The 17054-nt window shown below is 35.0% G+C and overlaps 1 protein-coding gene across 5 annotated transcripts in view; it reads right to left on the bottom strand.

Moving 5' to 3' along the window:
* ATP2B2 (ATPase plasma membrane Ca2+ transporting 2) overlaps positions 1-17054 on the bottom strand; it is a 193882-nt gene that overhangs the window by 90651 nt on the left and 86177 nt on the right. For 2 of the 5 annotated variants that reach the window (XM_009287046.2, XM_009287048.2), the window contains exons 3-5: positions 15457-15714; positions 14336-14461; positions 5582-5707 (exon numbers count right to left, since the gene is read on the bottom strand). In XM_009287046.2, coding sequence (XP_009285321.1) covers positions 5582-5707; positions 14336-14461; positions 15457-15714 — 510 coding nt within the window. Of the gene's footprint in view, positions 1-101; positions 120-2101; positions 2195-3723; positions 3757-5581; positions 5708-14335; positions 14462-15456; positions 15715-17054 lie in introns of all 5 variants that reach the window. The other 3 variants (XM_009287043.2, XM_009287045.2, XM_009287047.2) reach the window with 3 other exon arrangements.

Genomic DNA, 17054 nt, shown 5'->3' with positions numbered 1-17054 from the left:
CCAGTCACATCTCAGGGAGAATTCTCAGACATTATTGAAAAAAATCATTTCATCTAGACTGAAAAAATATCTACATGAACTTGGTCTCCTTGCTTTAGAACTTCTTTTTTTTTTCCTTCCTTTCTCCCCTCCAAAACATATCTATTCTGTTAACTCATCGTCACTGCTGACTAGAAAAATGTATAGTATAAACAGAAATCAGACTTCGACAATTTCCCAGACAATTTCAAAGCATTCAGATCTAACTCTACTTGCCAAGTCTCAGTTCTCCTCTGAACACAATGTCAGGTAAGTTGAACTGTGGAAAGTATCTCCTTTCCATGTTGATCAAAGATCTGTAGAATTAATTCAACCACCTCACCTCAGAAGAGTTAAAAGCAAAAACGTATTCAGCTGCACAAAAAATTTACTTCTACACTTTGTGCACTGAAAAGAACTGAGTATGTATCTCTCAAATCCGAGATAAACAGGGACAGTAACTATTGTTTCTGATGGGAGAGAAGATGATGGAAAATCACATACTTGAGACACTGATTTAATATCCCTTGGAACTCAATTTCCACATTAAGTTCAGGCATTAAGACCAAACTCAACAGATATTTATCAGGCAACTAAAACTTGCTAACAGAGAAACCAGGTTAGAACAATCTAGGACTCATTTCTGCATCTTGCTGAGCAGTGGTTCCAGCAAAGCACTCAAGCAGATGCTTAACTTAGTACTCGGCAACTTGCAGGACTGAGCATAAATGTAATAGTGCAGCCTCCAGTGGGATTGAAGGAGTATATCTGGTAAGGCTTTGTTGTATGCATATGTTTGTTTTACGCACAACAGAGTAGAATCATAGAGCATAAAGAATGGAGAATGAAATATGCATCATTAATTTCCTGGTTCTTGGTCTCTAAGGAATCTGAAATTGGGGTGTTGGAACCAGGATGATACAGGCTCCTGTCATGCAGTGAGAAGTAGGGATCGTAAATCCTAGTTTTCCAGCAAACTTAGAATATGCAGGAGTAAAATTTTAAATCTGGTTATATGTTTCTTTTAAATTATAATAAAATTATTTAAAAATAGGCTTGAAGATTTCCTATGTCATTGCTTTAAATAAGATATTACACCAGTAAATCTTAGTACTTGCTTAGTACTTGGTATTGCTATGTCAGAAACTGTAGTTTCACATGCATAATGCAACAATTACTGACCTGCATGGAAAAAAATTTCTGCCACAACACAATGAAAAGTAGAATTACTTTTGTCAGTATTATTGGTGCTGTACAAGAGGGAGATGTTTCTATGGCAAATAAAGACTAATGTATCTGATTATCAGAACAATACAGCTGATGCCGAGTCTAATATTGACCCATTCCATTTAATACTGGAATTAGACTATTAGAAGAGGTACTGAAATATCTGCATGTTAAAAAGCGGGATCAAGAATCTGTACTAAGAGACAGTCAAAATTGGCTACAGTAATTTTCTTTTTAGTAAATACAGGCAGGCTCATTAGATGATCACTATCTAAGGGCATACACAAATATCCACAAACGTAACTTTTCAGTCTCTTCCAAAAAAGATGCTCAAAGCAGCAAAAGTTATTCCTAAAGCACTGTTTGTTGAAATTGAGCCAGATTCCTGACCCCAGCACTGTTTCTCAGAACTACATGAAGGCTATATGAATACTTATGAGAGTGCCGCATCAGAAGAAAAGAAGATATAATCCATTTATCATGGTGTTCTTCACATCTGTGCTGACAAATGTGTAAAGAAGAGCTTTACAATGAAACTTCATGTAAAGGCAACTCAAAAGTTTTGAAACTAGCCTTACTTAACTGTTCCTTTTAATTGCAGTTTTAATTCATGGCAAATAGATCATAATTCCTACTTCTTCCTCTCCCATGCTTAATTCTGTGTGAATAAAGTAAGTTAGTCGCAGCATCTTTGTGGCATCTATTTTATGTTACTATAGAGTTCATGGAGTAGGATCTCTCAGAGGGTAATCACGTGCACATACAACGTCTGTGCAGTTCATAAAAGGAAGAGGGAATCTTATATAGTCAGGAGAGAAATCTATCAAATAAAACAAGCTAGGTGTTCTTGACGTACCATTGACTAAGCTGGCATTTGCATTATCTGTGGCATTTGCACCTGCTGCACCATCTGTAGCTGAAGGAGGGTGGGAGGAGGGATGGGAAGAATCTACTGAGTAATAATGGATAAAAAAACCAATAAATAATAATAGTAATAATAACAACAACAACATCATCATCATGAACAAATGCACATGACAAAACAAAAAACATTTATGGAATACTATGGCTTTGTTTTCTCCAAAATCAATCTGTTTTAAATTAATTAACATAACTTTCACAACCAAAATGTCATTACAAAGGTGTTACAAAGTAAGGCAAAAACTCATACATGGAAGAAAAATAATAATTAAATAAATAAATATGAAAGACATTTAACAAAGTTAACAGAGTTGGTGAGAACTGACCGTACACAGTACTATGTACATTGCTTTGGTCCTTTTATGCGTAATTTTTTTTACTTTAATAGAATGTCATGCAAATATTAAAATGGTTGAAATATTTCCCTTGAGTTAATGAATTTACACAATGCATGGGTAGTTTTAAAATATGCAGCATGCTACATAGTATATACAACATCACCTATTTTGTATTTTACGTAATGTTGCATATTATGATGTATTATTGCTGATATATCCCAGTCTAACACAGGCTCAACCTATGTCCTGCCAAAACCTAGTTAATAGGCACATTGATCTGAGTAGAAACATTAAACTTTTCAATATTGTATGTGGAAATGGAAAATATAGTCTTGAGGAGAATAATGAGTTATTTTAAATCCAAATAATAGACAACATGTAATTGTCTGTTTTGTGGTGAAATGAAAAAAGTATCAGAAAAAAAAAATCCTCTTTTTATTTTCAGCAATTATCTGCATATTAGAGAAATTGGTCAAGCAATCTTTCCTAACAGGAAGGTGAAAAACTTGAAGAAGGTTTTATTATTTTAGTATGTTTTTTTAATACTGGAGTTCAGAAAATTAGTCTCTACAAATAACAGATAAAACAAGTTTTGTTTTGTTTCTGTTGGTTAATGGTTCACAACAGAACACAGAAGTCCTACAATGAATCCTGATCGAGACTCTTGAACTTCCTCAGTACTTGACGCATAGTGACCGTTTCACACTGCACTGGTTTGTTATTCAACAAAAAAAGTCACGTTTTATTTACAAATGGTAAATTGGGAGAAGAAAATAAACAGCATACAGAATTTAAAAACACACCCTGTGTAACTACATTCGTGAAAATTTCAATTGCAAATTTGATTACTGTGATGGTAATAACTTAAAACTGTTTTGCTTACTCATGCTTATTTTTTATTCCATTTGGATACTCATACTAACCAGCACAGCATGAACTGCTAACAGCAAATCATGCGTTCCAACATTTAATATACTGTAATTTACTTCTGGAGAATAACTGATTACTCAAGCTTAACATTAAGATTTGCAACACCAACAGTGCGTGCACACTTAAATGTTTGCCACGAACAACCCTGTTGATTTGAAATTATTCTTTAATTTAACTCGACTGATTCAAAGACAGTTATTTCAATCATTAGTTCAACCCTGATTTGCACCAAAGCTTGCTGGCTAAAAGCCTCATCCTTTCATTTGATGCGGTACAATTTGTACTCTACCTGGAAGCTGATGTCCATCCTCCTGCTTCACACCTGTATGATGATTTTTACAAAATGTTAATGAACGATAAAAGCACACACCCACATAAGACTGAAACAAACATTTATGACTGGCAGGATTTCAGAGAATTGCAGGTTTATATATGAGAGTACATTATTTGAGTTTGGGCCTCAGTCTACAACCAGCTCTGCCCAGGCACTCCTCTGCACTAGCACAAAGCTACTAGCAACATTAGAAAATGTGAAGGAATTGTCTCGATATCGTAACTATATCCAATTAGATTCAGCATCTGCATAAAAAGTTCTTACACACCTCTGTAAGTATCTCTGTCTCTGGGTAGTACGTTACAACCACAGTGCAGTGCATCACTCTGCTATCTCAGATTTCTCTTTCCCTGCCTTTCAAGGCTTTCCACAATGAAACATGAGAGACTCAAGAGTGTCCTGAGCAAAATAACATACAGAGAAGGCCAACTCAGTTAAACAAAGGACCTCCGGGCAGAAAGCTGTCACTTTCAAACAGGTACTGAAGTTGCTCCTTCTCACCTACAATATCCTTAGACATTGCCAAAACAGATGCTGCCAGATCTCCAAAGGTCTATGTCTAGGAGTCTTTCTCTTAATGATAGCAAGATCAAACTCTGAGATATGGTTCAAAACTAGTCTGACATGGAAGAGTTTTACTTTGGGAAGTTTCGGTCTTTCTCCTTTTAATGTTCCTAGAATTTACCACACCTAGCAGGTATTGTGCATTTCTGTGTAGAAATGAAATGGTAAACATTTCATAAAGTCTTTCATCAAGTAAAAAGGGATTTCCTCAGAGAAACATGGAGTCAAATGCAACCAATTATTGAACATATTCAGAAATGGAAACTGTAGGTCATGAAAACCATTTAAATTTGGCCTTCCTATCTGCAGCTTCAAATTAAAAGGATGGAAATGAAAAAAAGGTGGAATCACACTGCCTGACAGATACTAAGTAAAATGTTCAATAAAGCTATAACTACTCTTTATTAATAGTGAAAACCACTAAAAAGAGTGGAAATGTCTAAAAAAACCCCATATTAATTGGCCCTTAATTATGTCTGAAAGATAAATATTCTTAGAACAAACTTGGAATGAAATTCTGAATGTAGACGTGAACAATTTACAAGACTGTATGGACAAAAACTGGAAAGGACACACAATAAATCATGTTTCTGCTTAATGTGCAACCCCTAAGTTAGCAATTGCTTATGACCACACTATAATAAGGTGCAAAGTCTAAAGAGATTTCTTGATTTCATTAACTGATACAGGACACCAAAGTTAAACTCTCTGTTGACATTTACTGCTACTTTCTTCTCTTTTACTACTCTTAGTTTGACCTTTACTCCTTAAGAAATTAAAATGCCTCTAAAGTCACTCACTGACTTTAAACAACTACGCTAGCAAAAAGCCACATTTATCTTTATTTTCTTTTGAAGCTCAAAGACATACACACTTTCCATGGCCAGGGTTTTTTTTTCTGAAAAAAATATTACATAGACGTAAATGCACAAGAGCAAAACCTTAGCAAATCTTAGGTGAGTATGGATTTATGTAAAGAAGACACGGCAATGGGAGTATGCCCATGTATTCTCTTGCATTTAATTATGTACTGAGAGTCTGCAATTTCACACTGGAAAAACATCTTGTTATCCAATGTATTTATTGGTTAACAGCTTTTGCTGTTTTTCTGTGTGACATGTAATGACAAAAATGTATACAAAAAGGAAGTTTTTAAAATCTTATTTATTTGTCAAAAATGGAGGAGAGCTCTGGCTACACAAAGCCCAATAGCTTTCTTCGGAGCATCCTTATGTGTTGTGAAATTTACCTTTCTTATCTTTCTTTTCTTCTTCTTCTCCTCCAGCACCTAGCAGAGTAAAGATGATGCCTGTCTGGGAATTCACACCCACAGCAGTTACAAGCATTCGTCCAGAGCCTTCCATGACGTGAGTACCTGAAAATATGCAAGATAAGTTATATATAGCTAAAAAAATAAAAAGAACAACCATTAAATATTTTATGCAAGATGTTTATTATAGTACTGAGAGAGATTTGTTACACTTTAAAAATCTATATTGAGGCCAATATAATTACATACCCAAAATAATCCCTTTTGTTGTATATTATTCTCAGCCAAGAATGAGTGCTTAATTGCAAATCTTAGGCTGCACATCCATTAACCACACACATTAAATTTCCCTTTTTAAAAGAAATGTTGTTCACTAACCAAGTTTACATAATCTTGGAAGATAATAGTTTAGCGTCACACAGTTAATTCTTGTAACTTGGAAGACTATTACATACATTAAGTGAAAACTTGTGTGTAATTTCTCTCATCTTTCTCAGTTACGGTTGATTTATGGGCTTAGAAAAAAATATTTTTGAAGCCAATTTCACATCTTCAAACTTGAAAAATCAATACAGAGAAAAATCTTCAAGGGGATGTTTAATTAAATCAAGATATTCCCAAATACAAAGAAGAATCTGACATACACTTGAAAACAAATACAGTTTGTGCAGAGATTTCTCTGAAACAAATCAAAATGTACATTAAGTTCTTCCGAGAAGGATGATTTGTTTAACTAGGTAATTATATCATTATATTAAGTAAATTATTTTTGAGAAATATTTCATGCTTTATTGCATAGAAATTTTTTATTTACAGCTATTATTCCTATATTGAACCAAATGTTAGGTGCATCTAAGATCACAGCCTCTTAGAAACCTTTTGCTATGAGTTGTGGAAACACAAACAAATAGAAAATCCTGAAAATGATCAAAAGTATTCTGATTTACATTTTGGAAAAGTTTTATAACAGAGGATTTGCAAAAGATCAGTCTAACGCAATTGCACTCTGGCTATTTCTAAAAAAAAGTTTGAAAATGAAGAACAACCTATTGTTATGACATGTATTTAAGGCCAGTTAATAAAAGCTCATTAAAAAAAAGCCTGTCATTGAAGCATAGGAACAAATGTGCCAAGGATGGTATCAAATTGTGACCGATTTGTCATTTCATATGGTGACAAAGTCTCAATCTAAAAACTTCATTACTGAAGTAATATTTACAATGTTTGAAGAGAGATATCCTTAGTAGGTAATGAATTTTAAAAGATACAAGCAGATCAGCAGTGCTCCTGTGAAATAGATAAAAACCAAATACGTAATGACGAGAAACTACTGATAGTTAGATAAAGCTATTCATTGAAATAGACTTCATATTTTATCCTTTAGCAGTAGAAAATTATGTTATGCCTATTAAGTGTAAGTCACTGTGAGAACACAGAGGAAAAGCAATCATTTCTTAACACAAAGTTGACAGAGCAAACTAGGATTGAAAGTTTACTGGGCTTGCGTTTTTTTAAATACTCTTTCCTGTATTTGAAGAAGGAAGTAGTTTGGAAACTATGAAAATAGACTGTAACACACAAACTGTTAGCCTTGAGAAAAAAATCATCGCATACAAAAAAGACAAACATGTATTTATACCTCCAAGTGAACTATGGATGGACACACGGTTAACTAGAACCTGCTCACAAAGTATTCTATTATTTAACAATTGTTTTTAATCCTAGGTGCTATAGTTTTAAATAAATTATATTTTAAGACCAGTCATTATCCCAGACTTGCAGCTGTGGGACATCAGAGGAATGAGACCAGATGGAACCAGAACATAGTCCAGTAATTACTTTTTCCTTTGGCGGGGCATGGGGGCATGGAGGAAGAAAGCATTTTTACTCTTCTTTTGAAGCTATTTGTTGGTTTAAGAGTCTTTAGGTCAGCTAAACCGTTTGACCATTTTGATAGTAAACCAATTATACTGCTTACAATACTCACTTTAATTTTTGCCTTGTCACTGCAGTATTTGTGACAAACTATTATTCTTTGCTGAGTTTTAATCTGTTGTTCCTTAGATCCTCACCTCGCTTCAAAAGTTACATTGTACTGCTTTACAATTATCAAGTTTGTCATAAATGTAAGGTTCTGCATTTACTTTCCTTAAGACAACATCACTGCTTCATTCATTCTGTAACAGCATGAATTAGGTAGACTCATTAACTGACTTGTCCTAAACAATTCTGTAGCTAATGAGGTAAAAATTCTGGTATGCTTATACTCAACTATCTTTCCCCTATCACTTACCCACTTCCATCACTAATTACCGCTCAATATTTTAAAACTAAAGTGAAGTTGTTCACTGATGCCTGTAGTTCTGAAATGTACCACAGCAGGGCATGCCTGAAGCCACAGTAAAAAATAAAAGAAATCTTCAAACAAGCCTTCTGCAGACTCCTGCAAAATGGCTTTTAACCAACTGAAAGCCTGTTGCATGAGCCTTTTGCACTGAGCAACTGGGGAATATAATTAATTTCTCATGGAGAATCTTATTGGGCATTCAGATCTACTAAACCTGAATGGCCATGGAAAGATTCTTTCTCCCCTCCCTTTCTAAAAAACATTTTATTGGGTTCATCCTCATCTACATATATTCATTTCATTGAGTTATCTCAAAAGCTGAAAAAAGGAATGATATATGGACCTGTGTCCTTAAATAGATCGATATTTATATATATATACACACACATTCTTGCAACCCATTTTTAAAAAATCCCATTTTCTTATTACTGCTCATCCAGTTGCTGTCCTAGAACATACTAAGCAATGCAACTATCTATTTATAAGCAAAATATCTTTCTCTAAATAATCAAAACCACTCGTTCTTAAAAGGAAAACAGAAACACGGAACAGAGAGAACATCTGTCAACGCTAAGCCTAATTTGAGAGCATAAATATCTCATCAGAACACTAAGAAAATGTCAGCAGAAATAAGCTGAATAAAAACAAAAATGCACTAATGGTCAGATATATGTTAAAAAGAAAAAAACAAACAAACCAGCAGCCCTTCTTGGTGCATTGAGAACTGTTCCGATGGCTTTCTGAGATAAAGTCTGATTCCTTAAAAATCATTTTCTTTCTTTCACATGATAGAGCAACACATCACAAACATACAATTTAGGACCGCAACCCGAACAACAAAAACCAAGTTACATTCAAGCCTGAAGGAACAGAAAAGATCTTTAAAAACCAGAATAGCCTTGGTTGTACTAGTTCAGACAAAACAGAAAATGTCTGAAACTTAACTCAGAAATTTGGAAGAACCTCCTTTAAGATGTAACACCATTTAAAATACATTTTAATTACGAACTTGCTTTTAGCATAGCTATGTTTTGTTTTGAAGGAATCTTCTTCTGTATTGGGCTACAAAGGTGGGTAGAAATATCCTCCAAAAAATGGCATGTACACCTACGTTTCAAAACCAGCTTTATTAAGAAATCATGCACCCACCAGATTTCAAGCTTACCTCTGCACACCTGGAAAGGGCAAAAATGTCTTTCTGAACCTTTTCTTAACATTAGTGTCATGAAACATAATTCAAAACTGTTATGGTGCATAAAAAGCATGTTTTAGAGCATACTAATTTATCATCAGACTATGTTCCACTAGTACTACTGGAAAAATTCTTCAGCATCTAAGCTAAACCAAAGAGCTGAATCTCCTTCCACCTAACTCTGGCAACATCACTAAACGGTATTATAATCATATTAGCGTGAATAAAGAAATGGGCTCTATGACTTTGTTGTGGTTTAACCCTGCAGGCAGCTGAAGACCACACAGCTGTTTGCTCACTCCACCCTGCCAAGTGGGATGGGGGAGAGAATCGGGGGAAAAAAAAGTAAAATTTGTGGGTTGAGACAAAGACAGTTTAATAGGGCAGAAAAGGAAGGGAAAATGAAGCTGAAAAGTCCTTGGCTAGTGTAAGCACTGCTTAGCAACAACTAAACCATCGGTGTGTTATCAACATTATTCTCATGCTAAATCCAAAACACAGCACTGTACCAGCTGCTAGGAAGAAAATTAACTCTAGCCCAGCCGAAACCAGGACAGACTTCAATCAGCTGTTGTTACATAAATGGAATTCTGGAATGAATGCATGTTTCTCACTTAATCTGTACGCTAAGTATGTATTCCAACTTCATGTTGAACAATTCTACTGACTTCGTTCCCTCTCAAGACTAATTTTTCAATATTAGTAAAATACATTTTTTCATATGCTGAGTATTTAATCTGAAGTTGATAAATGGTGAATATTCCAAGATAGAGAAGGAAGAAGTCCAGTTTAGTAAGAAAAGAGGTAAACAGATTAGACAGATAAGGAACGTAGTATAGTATATACTTTTTCAGACAAAAATGCAACTAAACATGAGACTGCTCAGAAATCCCCAAATCTAATAACAGTACTGGTGAAATGGGTTGGAAATAGGGCTGAAAAATAAGAAAAGAAAACGAAAGCATGCCAGTTTGGGGGTTTTATACTGTTACGCTACTTCCAGCAAACTTGCAGTGAACAAAAATTCTCTGAGTATCTAAACAACAATTTTAGTCACTGCAATTATTAAGAGGTAACTGAAGTTAATAATGAAGTGAACCGACCATCAGAATATCCTCTATGAACAAAAGAGAGTTTTCCAGAAAAAACTCATCTACGTGTAATTTCAACATATCCAAATAATTCGGAACATTTGAAGTTAGCTGCTCTGTTCTGAAAACTTCTGCTGTGCTAGAAGCCTAGCTTGGAATATTTTCTGGCAGGGAATTAAGACAGAATCAGAACTACTTTTCTCCAGGCAATAACTGACCCGATTCCTTATCAAGCTTCCTTTTTATTTCCAAACCCTAACAAAGCACCATGACCAAGAAATTTCTTTTATTTGTCCTTGAATAAGCTGAGTTTTCTTTGTTTCAAATCCTTGCTGTGCATTGATAGAAATACGCGTTTATAAAAGTTAGGTGAGGATAAAGTAATGTTCTGTCAGTCTCAGTTCAGTGAGAACTACACTAGTTGAGCTCCTCTATGTAACTCTTTCATACCTTAATCAAATTAATCTAAATACCTGGGAAAAAAAGTTTTTAACAGTAAGCCTCATAAGGTATTTTTTACAATGTTAACTGTTATCAGGTGGTACCCCAAAATACTTCACTGTGTGCCAGACTGAGGCCAGACTCGTATTCAAAACTTCTGTATTTAGGAATCATGGATTTCTTGGCACTTGGAACTGTACAAAATTTAAAGGGCACGTCAGCTTCAACCAAGACAGCTGAGTAGCAGTCCGACCCAAGCTGTCTTCATCTGGTGGTTGACACATGCCCATGCTCATTGCAAAGAAATTTAACGTCACCACAGTCTCGTTTAAGCTGATGACTTTTGATGCAATGGCTTATGCTACACTATGCATGCAAGTCTCTGTTAACGAACTAAAAGAAGGAAAATGTTTTAGGCAGAAGTATAGTGGAACTATAGAAGAGAAGCTGCTTCTTTTGGTTTCAGGTATATCGGAGTCTGTATTTCCATTTCTGCCATCCTAGGTGGTACCAAATGTGCTATATACAGATGGAAATGAACCATCTGGTTTACTCAGCATTTGTACTCTTAGAATTGCTTCTCAAGTACTATCTGTACTTATTGTACTATCAAGTACTTCTCAATGACTATCTGGATGATTAAACAGGACATTAAGCACAGAAACTCATTTAGTTTAATTATGTCATTGAAACTGATTGAATATTAAAAATGTTGTTTCAGGAGCCAATGGTGAAAATAATACTTCCTGATTCAGGGTGTTTACCTTTCACCAAATTTAGACTCACAAAACAAACTGTGGCTGCAATTCAAATGTTACCTTTTTTCAGTTATTCCTCTGTCAAACCTGGACTGTTTTCCAACAGATGATTAAGGGAGAACAGTGGCAAGTAACATCCTGACAATATTTGTCTAAATTCCAAAAGCCTACCTGGAGATAACTTCCTGATGTCTTCAGGTGCAAAGATAAGAGGAAAATTTAAGGTCTGTTTGCTGGTTTTGCAGGGGTTTTTTTGTTTTTTTTTTTCTTTAAAGAAGTTTTACAAAAATATAGGTCTAGGCTAACATCCAACAGGAACTCAGTTTTTAAACCAGGTCAAACCCACCCTGAAAGACATGGTGGTTTCCAAGTTTTTGGACTACTAACAATTTCCAGTGGGCACGTCAGCTTCTGCATCACTAGGATTAAACCTTGCACCGTATCTATGGAAGAAGGTAGTTTTTTGCATGATAGAGTCTCAAATCATCAACTCTGCTCCTGAGCAAATAGAGTTCAGGGATTTTCTAACACAGCAAGAGTAAAAATTCATTAGTATAAGTATGGACCAAAGGTGTGTGAAGTGCTTGTTAAAATACCACATTTATTTTTCACCTTCTTTGTAATCACAATAGAGATTACATAGTAATAGAAAAAAATAAAGAGTATAAACTTTATTTAACTCTGCATAACTCTGCAATAAAAACATAAAGACAAATTTCTCTCCTTACAGCAAAGAAATCTGAGTTTTGGGAAGCAAGGCAAAAACATCTTTTCTCCTAATTTGACTGCTTTTTTCCCTTTCTCTTCCCACCGTGCCTTTCAGGGCAATGCCTTCATGTTTTTTCACAGCCACCACTGAAAACTATGGGTATTCAAAAAGATCTAATTCAATTTAGAAAGATGTGAGAGTACACGAATCAATGGAAACTTCATAATCAGAAAACCTCTAGAGTTCAACAACAGGATATTTTAATTTATGAAAGTCTATGATATTTGATGTTAGAAGTTTCTATAAGAAAATATCATTATTAAAACTATCTCTTTAAAATGAAAATTTTATGCCAGTTACGAAGTTATATTTAGAGAACAGCACAACTATCAGCTAAGAATGCTAAAAAAATGCACAAATATTTCAAGGACAACATTGGATTACAAATTTTGTTAGGAACAGCAACAGTGAGCTACCCTTCCTCAAAATATCACTGCAGGCCTTCCGTTTACACACTGGAAAGCATCTCCAAGAGAATTCTTAATCTACAATCAAGTTAAGCCTAAATATCTGCACTACTAGGATAAATCAAATTATTGTACATCTAGCAAAAATAACAGTCAGTAGTTTCATACACTACTCACGAAAGTCGGAACACTTACTTAAGTTACCTTACAGCATATGAAGAAGCCAGAGGGACACCAAGAATTCAGAAGTGGCACTGGCCCCACTATTCAGCATTTCTGTATGCGTGCTGCCTGCAAATGCTGAGCTCTTAATTGTATTTTCTTTGCACAAATGCAGCCTTCAGAATTTACAGCTACTCCACTAATCTTTATCAGCCTCTTTATAACTTGGAAAAAATTGGGGGTTTACAACATGAACAGCAAAAGGCATACACTTGGCAGCACAAACATTGAACAAATAAAAAACAGAATATTTTTAAAGAAACCAAAGGAATTTTTCTCCTAAAAGAGCAAAAGAAATTTGTTTTGCTGCTTTATTCTCAGAAGCGATAGAAATTTTTTGTGTCATTTGAAACAAAATCATTTTTAATACACCATTTCAGGCAGAAAGATGCTAGAAGCTTGCTAAAGTTAAAATTAATTAACATGGTCTTTTGTAACATGAAGTCTGTGGCAATGGCAAGTCCACAAATAACACGAGCAATTTCTTCACCTTACGTTAATGCAGCCACCTTTTGACTGAAATCTGATGGGTTTTTTACCTGACCACAATCCCATCATTTACATAATAAACACTCATAATCTCATAGTCAGGGAACTAATTATGTGATTTCAGGTTTGGATAGAATTTGCACTGTTATTTCAAAAAAACCTGTCACATATCCTTACTTGTCACTACTTGTCTCTTCTGAACAAAAGCATCTCCCAACAGTTGTTGCTTGGGAAACGCCAGCTCAGTGAGGCAGGACGGGGGCAGGATTTCTGCAGGAATGCGTACTTACCTGCTGCACTGCAACATAAACATTCTATTTGGGATGACTCTTGGCTGACTGTACAACCAGTCAGCAAAGAGAATCCTTTCCATGAATAAAAAGTTCAAATGTATTTGAAAATGACTGTTTCAGGTTATAACACATTGATGGTCGTTATGAGATCAGCAGGCTGTTATTCTGCGATCACATCCCAGCTGGAATCTATCGACAACCAACCTATTTAGAAACTATCAGAATTAAAAAATCACATTCTGTTTAACTGATTTACTGTATAAAATTATCTTACAAAATAACTTGAATTTACCACAGAAGTCAAGCCCACAATATTTTAGTATATCCATTTCCTTCTAAGCACAATGTTTCTTTTTCTATCGTATCTGGTATACACACAAAGTGTGTGTTTAAAGAGACTTTAAAAGGCTTTGAAATTGAATTATTAAATTAAAATTAGCATACAATGAATTGAAACAATTGTTATTTCCCTAAGTGATACTTTCCTTTTCCTCTGAAAATGTTTCATTACTTTCTCACTTTATAAAATAAGGATGATGATCAGAAATAATTGCACACAGTCAAAAAACAAGAGCATGTCTTTTGAATGACAGACAAGGCCAGTGTCTGTTCAAAAGATCAGTTGTATCTAGGTTACCAAAACCTGATGGCATGGAAAACCAAAACAAAACACGAACAAAGCAGTGCATAAAAGCTAACTCAGCAAGAATTCAGGCAGGTTTACCTGACAGTAGCATTGGGTCTTTGTCAACAGATTTGCGGACTTGGTCTGACTCTCCAGTTAAAGAGCTTTCATCAATTTTAAGATCATTTCCTTGAATAAATATCCCATCGGCAGGTAGAAGATCACCTTTCAGTAAGAACATGGTAATGGAAAACCACAGTGGTTTAGTAAGATTGTTTTTATAATTACATAATGATTTTTATTATAAAATCACAATTAACAACAATTGCATTAAAATGTAAAATGAAAGCAAAGTGAAAGAACTACTACTGTGTCGGTCCATATCAGCCATATTATTGCAATCCTATAGGGAAGGGCCTTTGTCTTGCAAATATTTTTTGCCTAATGCTATCCCAGAATCAGAATGCATCACGTTTAACATACGATGAACACAATAATCACTGAGATTTGGCAGGGGGAGTACTCTTCTTAACATGGCATTAAGGTTTCTGCATCAGACTTCCTAGGAATTAACAGTGGCTAATAAACAGTCAAGCTGCCCTTTCCCCTTCCCCTCCCAGGAAGCCCTTAGCTAAGTCCAGGAGAAACTTGATGGCTGATAGAACAGGCATTTTGCTGGAATTTGCCAGCTCAGTCAAACACAGAGTTCCTGCAAAAGTCTTCCTGTTCACTGGAGCATAGGGCTTTCCCTATGGCATATAATTATAAGGCATCTGGAAGCATCCAGTCTGGGGGGACTTACAGGATCCATAGCTCTGGAGCAGCCTACCAAATGGGGTGAGCACAGAGGCACAATTCCCTTTCACAGAGCATTTAAAAATATTTCTTCTTATTCCTAACTCGACAGAAACCAAAAATTCCAAATAGTGTAATCCTCCATGAAAAAGAATCACCTTTGTATGAACAGTTCCTGTCCTTGTCAGTGAAAGGAAGTGAAGATTACAAAAACAAAACTAATTACCTAGTGCAAGTTTATAGTAAGTATCTTAGGTTTTCCTTTTGCCCTAACAGCCAAATTGTTACCTTACCATGGACAACAATGACACCACATAATTCTCTGTCTTTTAAATCGCTTCCAGTGAAGTGAGTCTATTCTGCTAGAAAGGGAAAGGAGAATAAATGAAGTTCAGAAAAGTAGACAACTAGTTGACGGAACTTACCATATTTCACCTGTGCAATGTCACCAACTACTATCTCTGCCACTGGGATCTGGATAACCTGTCCACCTCGGACAACAGTAAATTTCTGCTCCTGCTCAATACGACTTTGAAGCCCACGAAACTGCTTCTCCTTGCTCCAGTCATTGAAGGCAGTGACAAGTACAACACAGATAACAGAGAGTAGGATGGCAGCACCTTCAATCCAGCCAGCTTCAGCCTCACCTTCATCTTCAGCTCCTCCTGTTGCAGTACCACAACCTGCAAAGACCACATTAAGAACCATTCAGTCAAGCGAAGATCAGGTTTATCATGTTTATCACAAGGAGAAAAACTTCTTGTGAAATGACAACAAGGTTAAGGAATAGAACTACTTTTTGAAGTACTGTCTGCTAAATGAAACATGGCAGAATAAAGTAGAAATAAAGATGTCTGAAGAACAGAGAAGAACAAATCAATAGAAATTTTTGATCTTTTAATTCTTCTACTGAACAAGCTATCCTTGGTAAACCCAAACTAAGCAAACAGGAAAAGAAGGCACCAATTCTGCTATCTAATAGAAGGGTTGATAACTTCACCTGAGCCATCAAGCATTTCCAGAAACAAGGAGGACTTACTAAGAGTGGCAAGAAGGACTAAAACAATGAGTAGCATCAATCAATTGAAAGCAATGACATTAAGATTAAAGAAAACAGATTAAATTAAAACAGGTTTAAGAAACTATTTTCAATACAATTTCTAAATGTTCTCAACTAAACACACTTATAAGGAACACTTGTTTAAAAAATACTGAGATGAACTAAGTATATTAGTATTTAAATGTGATAATGAAATGTATTAGGGAACACTGAGTAAAAATAATAGCCTAATATTAATTCATCATTCTTCCTTGCACAGAAATATAGTGGTATGCTTATAGAACACTATTATTTTTATCACAAGTATTAAAAAATACATTCTATGTATTAATTCTGAAGTGTTAATTCTGAATTTTTATACACATCTGCTAATTATTTATTTCAAAGTCATATGCAATTAAAATTTAAATAAATTTCCTAGATAGCATTCACAAAATAAAACTAATATCTCTCCTTCTTAATGAAATAAGACATAAAAAAAGATAGTTTATAATAGTGGACAGCAAAGTACAGATACTAGAATTGCACAATTCAGAGATATCCCAACTGACAGGAGAAAAAAAAGAACTCGGTCTGAACAATAGAGCCTCCTCTCCCGAGTGACCAAGGGAGAAAAGAAATCTTTTAATTTTTCATGAAGAACTGAACTAGGCAGGCATTTGACATCACTTTTCCATCTTACCCAGGTACCAGGGAGTTCAGCAACTTAGCAACCGTGTTGCTTCCATCTATGACTGAAGTTTAATTTTGGTATATTCATCACCTGTCACTAGAGGGAATTAACAAGCAATTCGATTTCTATTTTTAAGTTACAAAGATTTCCCTGTAACATAAGCATCATAATTCATTAACCAGCTGAGTAATTACTCTGGCATATGAACAGTAACAAAATTACCAAAAGTCAAAGGAAGAAAGATGAGACTGAACCTCCAATAAGTGAACAGAAGAAAATTAAAATAAATG

This window comes from Aptenodytes forsteri, unplaced genomic scaffold (assembly GCF_000699145.1).
Source record: "Aptenodytes forsteri isolate BGI_AS27 unplaced genomic scaffold, ASM69914v1 Scaffold105, whole genome shotgun sequence".
NCBI classification, from domain to species: Eukaryota; Metazoa; Chordata; class Aves; order Sphenisciformes; family Spheniscidae; genus Aptenodytes; species Aptenodytes forsteri.
This window is presented reverse-complemented; position numbering and strand designations above follow the sequence as displayed.